Source organism: Lissotriton helveticus, chromosome 2_1, assembly GCF_964261635.1.
Source record: "Lissotriton helveticus chromosome 2_1, aLisHel1.1, whole genome shotgun sequence".
Lineage (NCBI taxonomy): Eukaryota > Metazoa > Chordata > Amphibia > Caudata > Salamandridae > Lissotriton > Lissotriton helveticus.
The window spans coordinates 597914726-597928259 of NC_136059.1; the positions used below are offsets into that span (position 1 = coordinate 597914726).

Sequence of the window (13534 nt, forward strand, 5' to 3'; positions counted from 1 at the left end):
ATTACCACCAACAGTGCAACACCCGTCCATGGTGTACTCGGTCAGCAGCAACGTTTATTCTCGATGGAAGGCAGTTCATTGGCCCCAGGATAGCAACAGCGGACCAGCAATGTATCTCACCAATCGGACCTGCCATTTAGCCATCACCATTCAGCGAGTGTGCATCATCCTGTTCCATATCAACATCTTCCCTCCGTCCGGAGCGTGCATGACGCAGGTTTTTCAAAAAGTCGTTCACTTGCTGTGGATTTGTAAAAAAGTGCTGCTTGGCTTGGTGGGTCACTCTCAGCTTGGCCGGGTACAGCAATGCATAATCAATTTGCAGTGCCCGTAGTTTCCGCTTGACATCAAGGAATTTGCGACGTTGTTCTTGCACCACAGGTGTGAAGTCAGGGTAAATGGAAAAATTGACACCATCACACGACAGATTTTGGTTAGTGTGTGCTGCTCTCAATGCAGTATTTCGGTCTCGGTAGATTAAAAGCCGCGCAATGATGGGGCGCGGTGGGGCTCCAGGCTTGGGCTGAGGGCCAAGCGATCGATGCGCCCTTTCTACGATAATTTGCTTGGAGAACGCGTCAGGGCCGACTGCCGTAAGAAGTATCTTCTCCACGTACTCTTCCATGCGCCCTGTGTTGGTGGATTCCGGCACGCCTATCACGCGAATGTTGTTTCGACGGCTTCGAGCTTCCAACTCCTCGTTCTTGGCAGCAATAACTCTGAGGACATTGTTCATCCTGGAGAGTTGCGCGGTGTGAGAGGCCGTGGTGTCGTCATTATCCGAAATTCTTCTTTCCGTTTCCGTGATGCGTTCTTCATGGACGTCTATCTTCTGCGCGATGGCGTCCATCCTCGATGAGATCCGGTCGACCTTATCCACTATCGTAGCAAACCCTTGTCGCATCTCCTGCATAAATTGCTGCATGTCCGCCGGAGAAGAGCTGGAACTAGCTCCAGAAGTCGCAGGGCTCTGGGACTCCCCCGTGTCTGGTGCATTTCGAAGCCCTTTTTTGGGGATTCTGTGGAGTCAAAGGAAAGCTTAGATTGTCTGTTATCGGGTTTCCCCATAGTGGACCGTGGCAGGTTTCCGTGAGGGGCAATGAAGTTTTCAGCTCAGGTTCTTCCCGGAGAGGCGAAAGGCAGGTATGTATGAGCACAGCGCAGAGCAGCAGGACGCTCCTACAACCGATGCTCAGAGGGATCCAAGCCAGTGACAGCTGTTGTGGTGCGTAGGTGCAGCAATTCATGTGCAGCCAGGTAGGCTCAGTCTCTTACAGCCTTGTGTGGTGTAAAGCAATGCCAGTGGTTGGAGGAAGCAGAAGGACAGCAATCGATCTGTGCCGCAACGACTCAGCGGGCAATGAGGCCGTCAGAGGGGTAGCTCTTGGCTCAGGATGGCAGTCGGGGTCGAGACCGTCTGGCACTCGCAGCAGCCCTGCACAACTCAAATGATCGTGGGAGTAACGTGGGCAATGTTGGTAGGCCAAGAAGACAGTTGTGAGCCTACAGTAGGGAGCAGGGCACCACTTATCAACACCAGCGACTGGTCCTCACCGCCTTTGGTACTTGATGTCTAGCATGCGCCCTACAAGATCACAAGGGTACAGATGCGGCGTGTCATCCAGATAGCTCCCGGCTAAGTGAGGCAGCCAAGTCCGGCAGAAGCATTACGTCTGAAGCGCCCCGCAGCGTAACCAACCGAACCGTTAAGGGGCATAAGGAGAAATTCATGCGAGTCAGCAATATTTTTAAAGCAATGTTCTGAACAGCGTGTCACACCTTTGTCGCAGTTTTTTGTTGCTGAGCCCCAAAGCGCAGTATAGAGTCTCTGTGTGGGCAAGGTCAGGCCCGTTACTCTCCGATGTGCAAGGCTATGGGCTCCGTCAGTGTCGTGATAGTACCACCATGCCCCCCGCGCAGGCAGTGAAAGAGCGCGTGTCCTGCCACCTTTTCTCACTGCACACTCTCGGGCCCTAAGGCATGCAGCCGATACACTTCCCGGCGTTCGCGCCAGTGCGGGCCAGGTCTCCGATCCTCCGTCACTCCCCGCCAGTGATCTCCGGTAATAGGCTGAAGACCACGGGCAGCTGCAATGATGCGGGCCGTGTGATGGCGATCCACGCCGCCCTCAGGCCAGCCAGAGCAATCAGGTACGATCCTCACTGATTAGCACTGTCAGGGGGGGGAGTTGTATAGTCCCGCCGTATTTACCACCAGCTGCCAGCCAGCGGACTCCCCAATATCGGACGCTCCCCTTCAGGTCTTTGTTCTGTCCGCTCTGCCTCCCTGCATACGCCGCACCGCGATGTGCAGGTCCGCCACAGCAGGCAATTACAACTTCTCGTCACGCCGTTCAGGGGGTTCGCCGGTTGTTCCCGATGGCGTTGGTAGGGCACAGCACTGTACCGGTGTCCATTCAGATCTCCCGGGTCCGGCGGTGAGGCAACGCGGGGGTCACTGCAGCACGTTATCTGGTGAGGCCTGCATGCCTAGTGGTTCGCCCCGGTCTATTGTGATCACGGGTCCCGGGCAGCACAATCAGGCAAGCTCCAGCCCAATTCTCGGTCCGGCACTTCCACGGCTGTAACTTCAGGGCGGAGTCTTCGATCGCTTTCAAACTTCCACCGAGTCTGTATATCAACACACCCCACAATTTCACCGCATTTGCACGGGTTTTGGCGTTGGTGGTGAAGGATTATGAGAGGATCATGTAGTCAGGCAGCAGGAGCCTCACTACAGTGCGGTCATTCTGCGCGTGCGCCCTCTAGCGCCCCCAGGCTGGGTATGTCTTTGTCTGGCGCCTATCTCCCACATCATCGAGTGCAAATTTCTGCAGCAGTCAGGGCGGATCTGTCCATATGGTTAACTTTTCTCAAGGATTTCAATGGCGTGTCTTTGTTTTTTGCAGACGAAGATATGATTTGGCAGGTACAGATTTACACGGATGCTTCTGGTGCCAATGGTTTTGGAATATTCTGGAAGGGGCGATGGTGTGCTGCAAGTTGGCCTTTGTACTGGCAGCGTCAAGGCTGCAGTATTGCTTTTTTGGAGTTGTTTCCATTGCTGGTGGCTCTGTATGTCTGGGGTGATGAATTTCGGAACAGAACTGTATTATTCCATGTGGATAACTTGGCGGTGGTTAATTTGATTAACAGGCAAAAAGCGAAGGATTTGCGTGTGTTGCAGTTGCTGCGTGCTTTCATGTTGAGGTGTCTACAGCTGAATATTGTTTTCAAAGCGAGACATATTCCAGGAGTTAATAATCATATAGCAGACGCTTTGTCTCGTTTTCAGTGGAAGGAATTCCGCAGACTGGCTCCTGGGGCAGAGATCAACCAGACTCAAATCCCACAGTACGTATGGGCATGGGGGGAATGAGGATTGACCAGTGGGTTGAGAATTCAGTGGCTGATTCTACGAGACGGAGTTATCTGCAAGCATGGCAGGAATTCTTGAGTTATGGTAATGGGTTTCCTTTTCATGGGGGGTTGTCTGGGGAACAGTTGTTGTTAAGGTTTGTTTTGCATCTGATTGATAGAGGTCTTTCCCATACCACTATCTCTGGTAAACTGGCTGGTATTTCTTTTTATGGGCAGCTGCGGTGGGGGAGGGATCCTGTGGGGTGGGGGGTTGGTAAAAAAGGTTTTGAAGGGGTTGGGTAGGCAACAGGCTGGTTCTAAGCGGTTGCGGCAGCCAGTGATTTTTGATTTGCTTCAGAGGATGTTGCTTCAGTTGTCCTCTTGCTGCTACGACGCTTTTGAGTGTGCGAAATGTAGGTTGTGTTTTTTATGGTTATTTTTATGGGGCATTCAGGGCTTCAGAGCTCTTGGGTTTGAGAAACAGGGAGGGTATGACTAGCAATGAGGTCTTTGTAGAGGGTGACAGGTTGAGACTTTGGCTGAAGGCTTGGAAGACGGATCAGTTGGGCAGGGGCAAATGGGTTTTCTTGGGCAGGAGTGGTTTGGATTTCTGTTGCCCGGTTCGTGAATGGGAGATTTTCAGTCACTCTTCTTGTTTCACTTCTGGTGTCCTCTTCTGTCATGCTGATGGGAGTCCAATTTCTATTGCCCTGTTGTTGGCAGTTTTAAGGAAGGTGTTGTTGACTTTGGGGGAGAATCCTTTGCAGTTTGGAACACACTCCTTTCGTATTGGGGCGGCGACTGAGGCTGCCAGGTTGGGGTGGGACTGGTCACACATACGCAGGATTGGGAGATGGAGGTCGAAATGCTGCAAAAAGTATGTTAGGAAATAGTCATTTTCTTCTTTTCTTGTTAATACTTGTTTTTCTGCCTAGGTCCATTGCACAGGATTGTCACAGGTAAAAGAACGACTTGGATTGTTGGACACTCCTTCGATAAATGGGCCGCAGTTTATGTGGAGAAGCAGATTTGTGGGAGATCACTTGGACTCAACAGTATTACACATGAGGTTTTATGGCATGGAAAAGGGGGAATGCATTGGGGGGGGGTTGTTTCCTTTGTTGTCTGCACTCTGCGTGGGAGGGGGGCACTCCAGATCTGCTGGTCCTCCACCTCGGTGAGAACGATCTGGTATCTTTATCTGGCCTGAGTTTGATAAAACTGATGAAGTTGGATCTTACGGTCATCAAGGACACCTGGGTGAGCACCATGGTGATTTGGACTGAATTTATACCGCGGCTGCAATGGAGAGGAGCACGTAATCAAGCAGCTATGGAAAGAGCAAGAAGGAAACTAAATAGAGCTATGAGACTTTTTTGTAAGGGACTTGGTGTTCACCTTTTATCTCACAATCATATACAGCTTTTTGAACGGCATCTGTTCCGGGAGGATGGGGTCCACCTTTCTCAGATGGGGCAGTCTTTCTATTTACTGGAATTGCTGGATTTGATTGCTAAGTTATTGGACGAACATCTGTGGTGCTCTACGGGATGGGCTTGACAACTTTCTTTGGTGGGGCAGGAAAACTCTATTCAGTTTTCCTGGGTGGTGGGTTTTTCTGGGGGGTGGGCAGCCTGGAGCGGGTTGGTCCATCCTCAAAGGGCAGTTAAAGGAAAGGAGGGGAATATCAGCAAGAGTCAGTTGCTTCTGTATTTGTTTGGGTTAACTTGGTGGGGGTTTTCATCTTTCATAAGGATACTAAGATAAGTTGAAGGAATTGTTTGTTTATTAAGTAATGAATTGTAAGATGTTTGATCAGAATTTAATTTGCACCTGTCTTAATAAAGTGGCCTTTCTTGCTAAGAAGTTGTGGACAGTTGGTTATTGCGTGAGGGGGGACCCAGGGAGAGCCGTGCGCAAGCCGGTCTCTCCCTGGGTAGGTTCGCGCGAGCGACTGGCCACAGGTGCAGGGGGTGATTAGTTAGAGGTAGCGGCAGGGTGGAGGTTATAAATAGGGGTTGGAAGGGGCGGGAAGGGGACTGTGCCGGCTGGAGGCTGGTATAGAAGCTCCTTTCCCCCCCCCCACCCTTCCCTCTATTTCTTTTTTCCAGGCCCTGTTATGTTTATGTGCTTTGGGTACTGCCAAAGATGTTTTAGGCTTGCCACGCTAAGACAGGTTTAGGTTCATTTTTAGTCGGTAGGCGGGTTTTTCTGGGGGAGGGCAGCCTGGAGCGGGTTGGTCCATCCTCAAAGGGCAGTTAAAGGAAAGGAGGGGGGATATCAGCAAGAGTCAGTTGCTTCTGGGTTTGTTTGGGTTAACTTTGTGGGGGTTTTCATCTTTCACATGAAATTTCTGACAGTCTCTAGGATTAAAAGAACACATATGGGTGGCCGAAGTTTTTCCCTACATGCTGCAAAATTCTGGAACCAGCTCCCTGGTGCAATTCAACTGGAATCAAACCATCTTAGTTTCAGGAAACTGCTTAAAACCTTTTTGTTTACCTGAGCCGGAGTAATGACTAGGTACTTAACAGGCTGGGATGCCTCCGGGTAGCCATGCGCTATATAAATGCGTAATCATTCATTCATAAGGATACTAAGATAAGTTGAAAGAATTGTTTGTTTATTAAATAATGAATTGTAAGATGTTTGATAAGAATTTAATTTGCACCTTTCTTAATAAAGTGGCCTTTCTTGCTAACTAAGAAGTTGTGGATAGTTGGTTATTGCGCAATCAAATACATCGGAGCACCGTAACAGATCGCCGTGCTTCACAGCAGGTACTGTTTTCTTCATCAACCTGCTGCCTCTCCATTGCTATTCGGATCAAGCCTTCTTTACCACTGAACCAGTTACTGTTGAATTTCCTTTTCTTCTTTACTGCCATCCAGACTGTGGACACATTTGTACCAATGCACACAATTTAAACAGTTCTACAAGTTCTTCATTAGAACTGTCCTGTACTCGTGTGAGAATTCGCTAGGGGCAAAGAGTAATTTCACCCTGCTTCACTACGTGTACTTACTTCGACCTGCTGCGCTACAAGGCTTCAACCTGCTGCGCTACAAGGATTATTCATTTTTATTTAATTTTCTGATGTCATGAGCTATTTCTATTTACATGCTACATGTTTTTGTTTCCTTTTAACCTTTCTTTGAGTGATTTGTATTTCTGCATACGCCATGTGCTCTTGTGCTTATTTGCTTTGCATTTTATTTTATTCCGGTGGTGTTTCTCCAAACATTTTATGCTGTGTGGTCTTTCTCCACACATTTTGTGCCGTGTGTTTTATCCCACACATTCCACCCCAACCTCTCTTTGGGGTAGTTCTACTTTTTTTTCTGCATGTTACACTTAGATTGTTCTGTGTGGGTCCCTCTCACACCTTCTACCCATCACCTTTGGGATAATTCTACATTTCTTGTATTCTACACCTTCTACCCATCTCCTTTGGGGTAATTCTACATTTCTTGTATTCTATACCTTCCACCCATCTTATCTTGGGGAAAGTTCTCTGGTGTTTTTCCATTTCTGCTTCTTTCCTTTTTCTGCGTATTCTTCACCACTTTACTTACATCTTCACTTTTATCTTCTTTCTAACACCCTGTACTTTCCTGTTTGCCTGGCCAGCATACATGACCTTAGAACTTGGTTTCCTCTTTAGTCTGTTGTACGGGTTTGTATTTATTTTTGTGTTTATGTGGAAAGGAAGATGGTGTAATAGTCGCTTGTACTTGTCTTTTCTCTCACTTCCTATGCACTTTACTTCCTCTGCTTGTTCTCTCCATATTTCATTTTCACGCATTCTTTCAGTGTACCATTCACTATATTTCATTCTTTTATTTTCTTGCTTCTTTTTTATGCCTTTTAAAACTTCCTTCCTTTGCTTTGTAAAGGGGGGAGATATGTGGTATCCTGCTGCTCAGCCAGAATGACTTTCTGAGGAATGTTAGTGTTTTGAATGTGTGCGTGCGTGAATCTGTTGAATGAAGGGCTAAGCAGCAGGGAAGCTGCTCCTGGTGGGGCTCATACATAGACTCTGACTTTACCTCTCTTTATCTAACTTACCACAGCAATAAATCTACGTGGTAAACTACCTTGCTTGGAGCGTCCTTTCTTCCATACTACAGTTTGCCAATATTACCAGATTTTAACAAACTCACATTTTGTTGGGTCCTGTTCCTAAGCTGTAGGACAGACTCGGAATGTCTCCTGCGTCTCCACCTAAAGGAATCACCAATGATATTATTTATGATGTAATCAGTGATGATCTGTGAAGTCATAACACGTTCTTTGAGGGAGTAAAGAATGTCTATTACTCTTTACTAGTGCTTCTTTGGCTTTGGAGATTTCGCGCTATTTATTTAATCTCCCTTCAGACTCACGTTTTCATAGAAGCTATACATTTATATATATATGTTCTTTTTTCTTTTTCTTTCAATGATATTGTTTATCTCTGCCTTTAAACTGCCTCACTCTTCCCTTGACTACTAGGAAGGTCTTCAAATGGTGAGTGAGAGTGGGGGAGAAGGAACGGGGCATAAACATCTGACATTAAATGAATGAAAGAAGCGCACAAATGGAGTACCTGGGATGTGTGCATCCTGATTGCTGTGAATAACAAGAGATTCTATTGACGTCATCGAGAGGATGGTGTTCTGCTCCTCGTTGTTCAATTGAGTACTCTGAATGTGGCACTTGATGAAGGAATCCCGAAAGTGCTCAATCGCTGGTGTGATACTTTCTACAAATCCACAGGTCTCACAGAGGTGGAGCTCGATGTGTCGTGCAGCTGCGAGCAATACTTCGAGATTCCGACAGTCTCTTTCTGAAAGCGGCTTATGCTGGTTCACTTCAATTTTCATGAGCTTAACTTGATAGCCCTGAACAGAGAGAAAGGATCTGACAAAGGAGTCCTTAATTCCAACCTTGTTTTTGAGAAATGGACTAAACTGATCCCTCTTCTCGGTTTGACGTTTGACTCTCTGTAACAATTCAGTACCGAGATCCAATCCCATAGAGTAATCTGAACCAATAGTTTGGGAGTCCAATATTGGAAAACATGCTTTCCAAGAAGCGATATCTAACACTGGTTCTCTGGAATAATCGTTCAAATTAACGTCGAGGCTGCTCAGCAATGTCAGGCTTTCTGGATGCTTTTCTATGAATCTAAGTATGGACTTGCTGTCATCAAAAGAGAAGTTTGGATGAAATGAGAGTGTTTTACCTCTGAGGAATTCAAGTATGGTGGCGGCCACACTTGATCCATCGGTGTATGAATCATATGCATTCAGGGCAAAGTAGAGCAACACATTCAATAAATACATTTGACGCAAGGCTGGGGCAAATTGTTGGCTCAGAAGCATAATTAGAACTTGTTGCGCGATTGCAAGCTGAGGATGGTGCTGCAAATGTCCTTGATCCCCTGTCGAAGTCCTCGAAGCTGCCTCGTTATCCATTAGGTTTAATAGGTGGGATAGGATTTTAGGGGTTGCCTTAGAAGGAATACTGGTAGCATAGGTCAGCAGGAAGTAATAGCGTCCCACTATTTTCATAAATGTGTTTATCTGCCGAAGGTAATGAAATCCTTTCTCCAAGAGTTCCTGCTCTTCCGATTCAAGGAGTTCACACATCCTAACCGCAGCAAGGAACTCTTGGAATGAAGAGTTATAGAAGCTGTAGACCGGGCAAAGCCTTTGGGCAGTGAATTTATTTAACAGACCGATCCTGAGGGCATCGTCACCATTGACACCCGCCTCAGAGAGGTCTTCATCACTGAAATCAAAGCGGGACTTACAAACGCCTTCTAGAGCTAGATCGCCACACATGGCAATCACACCTTTTGCCTTTTGTCTTTCTGCAGGGAATTTGAATGTACTGTACATCAAGTATGATTTGAAGATGTGGGATTCTCTGAACATTTGAGTTCCTGGGTATTGAACCCATGAAGCACAAAACGCAACAGCAAAAAGAGGAGTGGCAAAAGCTGCTTGCATGGTTGTAGATGCTGCTAATTCATGAATAAATGCACGCACCAGTTTTAAATTGTGCGAAAATAGATTTTTTAGCATATACACTGTACTGTACACAGGAAACTTCAGGAAGTTTAGCACTGTATTTGCATTCTTCCTCACACGGCCACTGCAACTGATGCATGCTGCAAGAAAAACACATACTTTGTTTATGTGATTTTTGTGAACTATTTCTTCTATCATTTCTGGAACTGATTCTCTCTCTCCATAATCATCAAAAAGAAATAAAACCTGGTTCTTTAGGCACCGGATAATTTCCTTCAGGCTGGCTTCTGTCAGTTGTCCTGTGGACTTTAGCAGCTGTTGATTGATCATGTCAGACAGACATTGCTCCCTTCCAGTGGAGCTAAGGGACAGGTAGAACACAAGCCTGAACCTGTTTAACATGGGACAGCTTCCAGAGGCCCAGAGGATTGCAATCTTCCTTAGGAGAGCTGTCTTCCCGCTGCCTGCTTCACCTTCAATCATAGTGATGGGTTCCAGCTCCAGGAGGACCTCTGGGAGGGTAAGCCGCTTGATCCGCTGATAGCTGGTGTCTTTAGTGACAATAACCTGATCTCCAAAGAGTGATGTCAAATCGATTGCAACAGAAGTAGAATCTCCAAATGATGATATTTTACTAAACGAAGCATCCCCATACACTCGGGTCAGCAGCCCAAGCAGGTTTCGCACCTCTTCTGACCAATGCTCAGTATCAGGGGTCATACCTGTAAAGCAAAAAAAAAAATGAATAAAATTATATCATGTGAGAATTAGTAAAATATACATTTACTTCTTAACGACTGAGCCTGTATTGGATGAAGGTCAGCTGAACAAAGATAAGCCATGCTGGAGAGAAAACTGGAAATATACATATTAAAAAGCATGAATGAAAATTACATGGTAGTAAAACTTTAAGGCTGTCAATAGATGAGGAGTGAGAAACTTTGTGAAGTTGCCTCAAGGAAAGATCAGGTAAACCAGCAAAATAGCTATTTAGTATTAGTGTTATACTATTTTTTCGAATGAGGTTAATTCTAAGGGAAATATACTTTCCAAAATAAATATAAGTTTATTTGTTTAATCAAAAGCTTAAAGATATTTAATATGACAAACATTGGACGTAAATTACCTCAAAACATATCAAATCTAAAATCACATGTATTAAGATAATTTAAGTTAGCATGCACATCACGGGTAGGAGGAAAAATATTTCAGAAAAAGTTTATTTTTTGTCTACAGCAATAATGGACTCCGGTATCTAACACACTCCCATTGCATAGAAAGACACTCGTCTAATAGCAGTTCCGAAACAATTTAATTAACCTGGTTACGTGGGTGACATTGAGGTGATCCAGGTCCCAGTCAATTCCTTGCACAAAGAAGGATTAAGCACAGACGGTTCGATCATCACTTACCTCGAATAAGAGGGCAGACTTTCCATGTACATCCTATCTGTAATTTCACAGTCTGTGATTTATTTTTTACCAGTTATTTACAGCTGTAGTTAAAGATCGTGACATCTACCAGCGCATTACATGATCATAAGGAATGAGTCCAATCCATTGTAAGTGAAAGGAGTTGTACATGATACTAATCACTACAATGCAAGCTAAATATAGATTGTAGCTGAGAGTGGATCATATTCTACATTATCGTTATTACCCGGACATGATGTTAATTATAGTCTGATGGCCTTGGTAGGGCCTTGTTAGAGTGTTTAAACTAATGCTTAATTTAGATGAGTTTAAGATAGGATGACTAAGCCGCAATTATCCTACATTGGCATCATTTCATATTTGCAGAAAGAAATCGGTATTTTTATTTTATGTTAACGCGCTTTTCCATGTGCACGTGTTTCTATGTATGCTTTCCATTTCAGAAAATAACCAAAATAGAAGTTTCCTCCATGGTTTTGTCTACTGAGCAAAACATAAATGTATTAATGTGTGTTCTTCTTACGGACGCCATGCTCAGGATGGTTCTGCCTTTATAACTTTCAACGTCCTTTGCTTGAGTCTTAGCAATGGACCATTCATTAGTTGAACCCTATATTGCATTTTGTATTATATACAATTCATGTAATTTGCAGCATTTGTTTTGAACACCTCATTCATCACTATGAAGTAAAGTAGGTGTTCCTAAATGTATCTGACTTGGTGTATCTTAAGCATTACAATAGTGATTTTTTCTTAATGTGTTATATTGCTGGTACAACCTAATTACGTCATCTCTCCCCGCTAAATGTGTGTGTCTAAAATCCTATAAAAGATAATGGGGCTTATTTAGAAGACCGTGCCGCAGTGCTGCACTGCAAGCCCTTTGGCTGCGCCACGCTGCTGCACTTTCAAAACACAGGGATACGTCATATTTACAAATATATTGTTTTTCTCTTCCTATGTGTGCTGCATAATGCAGCGCCCCTAGAAAGAAGAAAAAAAGAGGAGAAATGTAAACATTTCTCCTTGTTGCACCTCACTACGCCACCCCTGGATGCATTTCCAGGTTTATGAATTCTCGTAAATCTGGAAATGTGCATAATGCATGGGTGTTGTGTGGGAACACCCAGAGCTACACCCATGTTCCAACCGACTTATTTCACTGCGACCAAACACTGTTCAGTTGCATGCTCTCTTTCCTCAATGGGAGCTCATGTTACTGCTGTAAACCGGCCATAACACATGTTCATTGAGGAAAGAGAGGTGCAGTTCATCCCTGCACCCCGTGGCTGGCACCTCAAGTTGCATGACACAAGGTGCAGGAATCAACTGGGGGGCACCATAGGAGCCCCCCTCGGCCTCCAAATGGAGGCCATGCACCAAAGCGGGCGCCAAGCACGCTTTGGAACCCTGTTGGAAAGTGTGCATTGTAATGTCAAGGGCAGAAAGGCACGCCGGAATCAGACTGGCGTTTGGGCTCTCCGAGCTAATTAAAAGCCAGCCGGAACGACAGGCCGGTTTACTTTCCGACTGCCTCCATCATAATGAGACGTTCGGAAAACCATTACAATGTGGCCCTAAAGGCTGTGACCACTGTTTAGAGCCTTTACTGGCTGTATCATAATTGGACCCAAAGTGTTGTGTGAGAAGGGGCCATATTTACGAGGACACGAAAAGCCTTACAGGGTGGATTTACGTGTCCTTGAAAAATGGGGCAGGAGGTTGCGCCATCGGTGCGTCACAAAAAGTGATGCACCGGTGGCACAAGGGGCTGGTAAATAAGCCCCTATGCTTTTGGGAGATGTGTAAGAGCTTTTGGTGCTCTCATTGAAGGCCAACATTATGTTGATCTTGCATTATTTTCCTTTACTATTGAAACTTATTGCTAATTCCCTAGCTTACTACTTTTTGCTTTCTGAAATGATCTAAATTTTGCATATGGTTTTGAGTTTGAATCTTGTCTTGGGAACGTTTTCTTTCATTCGCTTTGGACTATGTATAATTAAGAGTCAGACAGCTTAAACCTTCTTAATTATTTTAACTTGAGTGACAACAGATTTTTTGGTGGAGAATGCCAGCCAGGAGCCAGTTAATTTAATTTACACAATTAACACAAATTAATTAGCCTAATTAGTGAAAAATATTGGTGGCAGAAAGTTGAAGCCTTGTGGAGATTTTGGTGTATTGAAAGAGTACTGTGAGTGTCCTCTATTCAGTAGATACGGTGAGTATCAATAGGATTCTTCCTGGTGTGAGATGTCGAGTGACATATGAGATGCTTGGTGATTTTCTTCGTGATTGTATTTTGTCAATGATTTTGTACATACTGCGTGCATCATTCTAATGTGTAGTGGATTCTATTTATTGAAGATATTAATGATTTTATGAGGTTGAATAAAGGGTTTGGATTTAAGGAGAACTCGAGTTTGATATAGTTTTGTCTGCTGAATGAAGGTCTGGCACCGGTTTATAAAGTGAAGTTTACGATATCTTTAATATTCTGGTGTATATAGGAACTAATGAGAGGATGCTCAAGGATAGACAATGCTAGTTCCAAGGGTAGCTTGTTGCTAGTCAGAAAACCCACTTTGGTGTATTAATGGTTATCCCGTAAGGTACTGTTCCCCTTGTCAGTGGGGACTTTGATTTCTGTCCCATGTCCTGGTTGGCAGACAAATGATGTATGTGTTTTGGTTTATGTATATTGTTGCTATTACATATTGTG

General features: G+C 44.9%; 1 protein-coding gene across 1 annotated transcript in view; it reads right to left on the reverse strand.

Moving 5' to 3' along the window:
* LOC144818167 (baculoviral IAP repeat-containing protein 1-like) overlaps positions 1-13534 on the reverse strand; it is a 1283508-nt gene that overhangs the window by 531034 nt on the left and 738940 nt on the right. Inside the window, exon 7 of the mRNA XM_078675291.1 lies at positions 7948-10098. Within this exon, the coding sequence (XP_078531417.1) occupies positions 7948-10098 (2151 nt within the window). The remainder of the gene's footprint in view (positions 1-7947; positions 10099-13534) is intronic.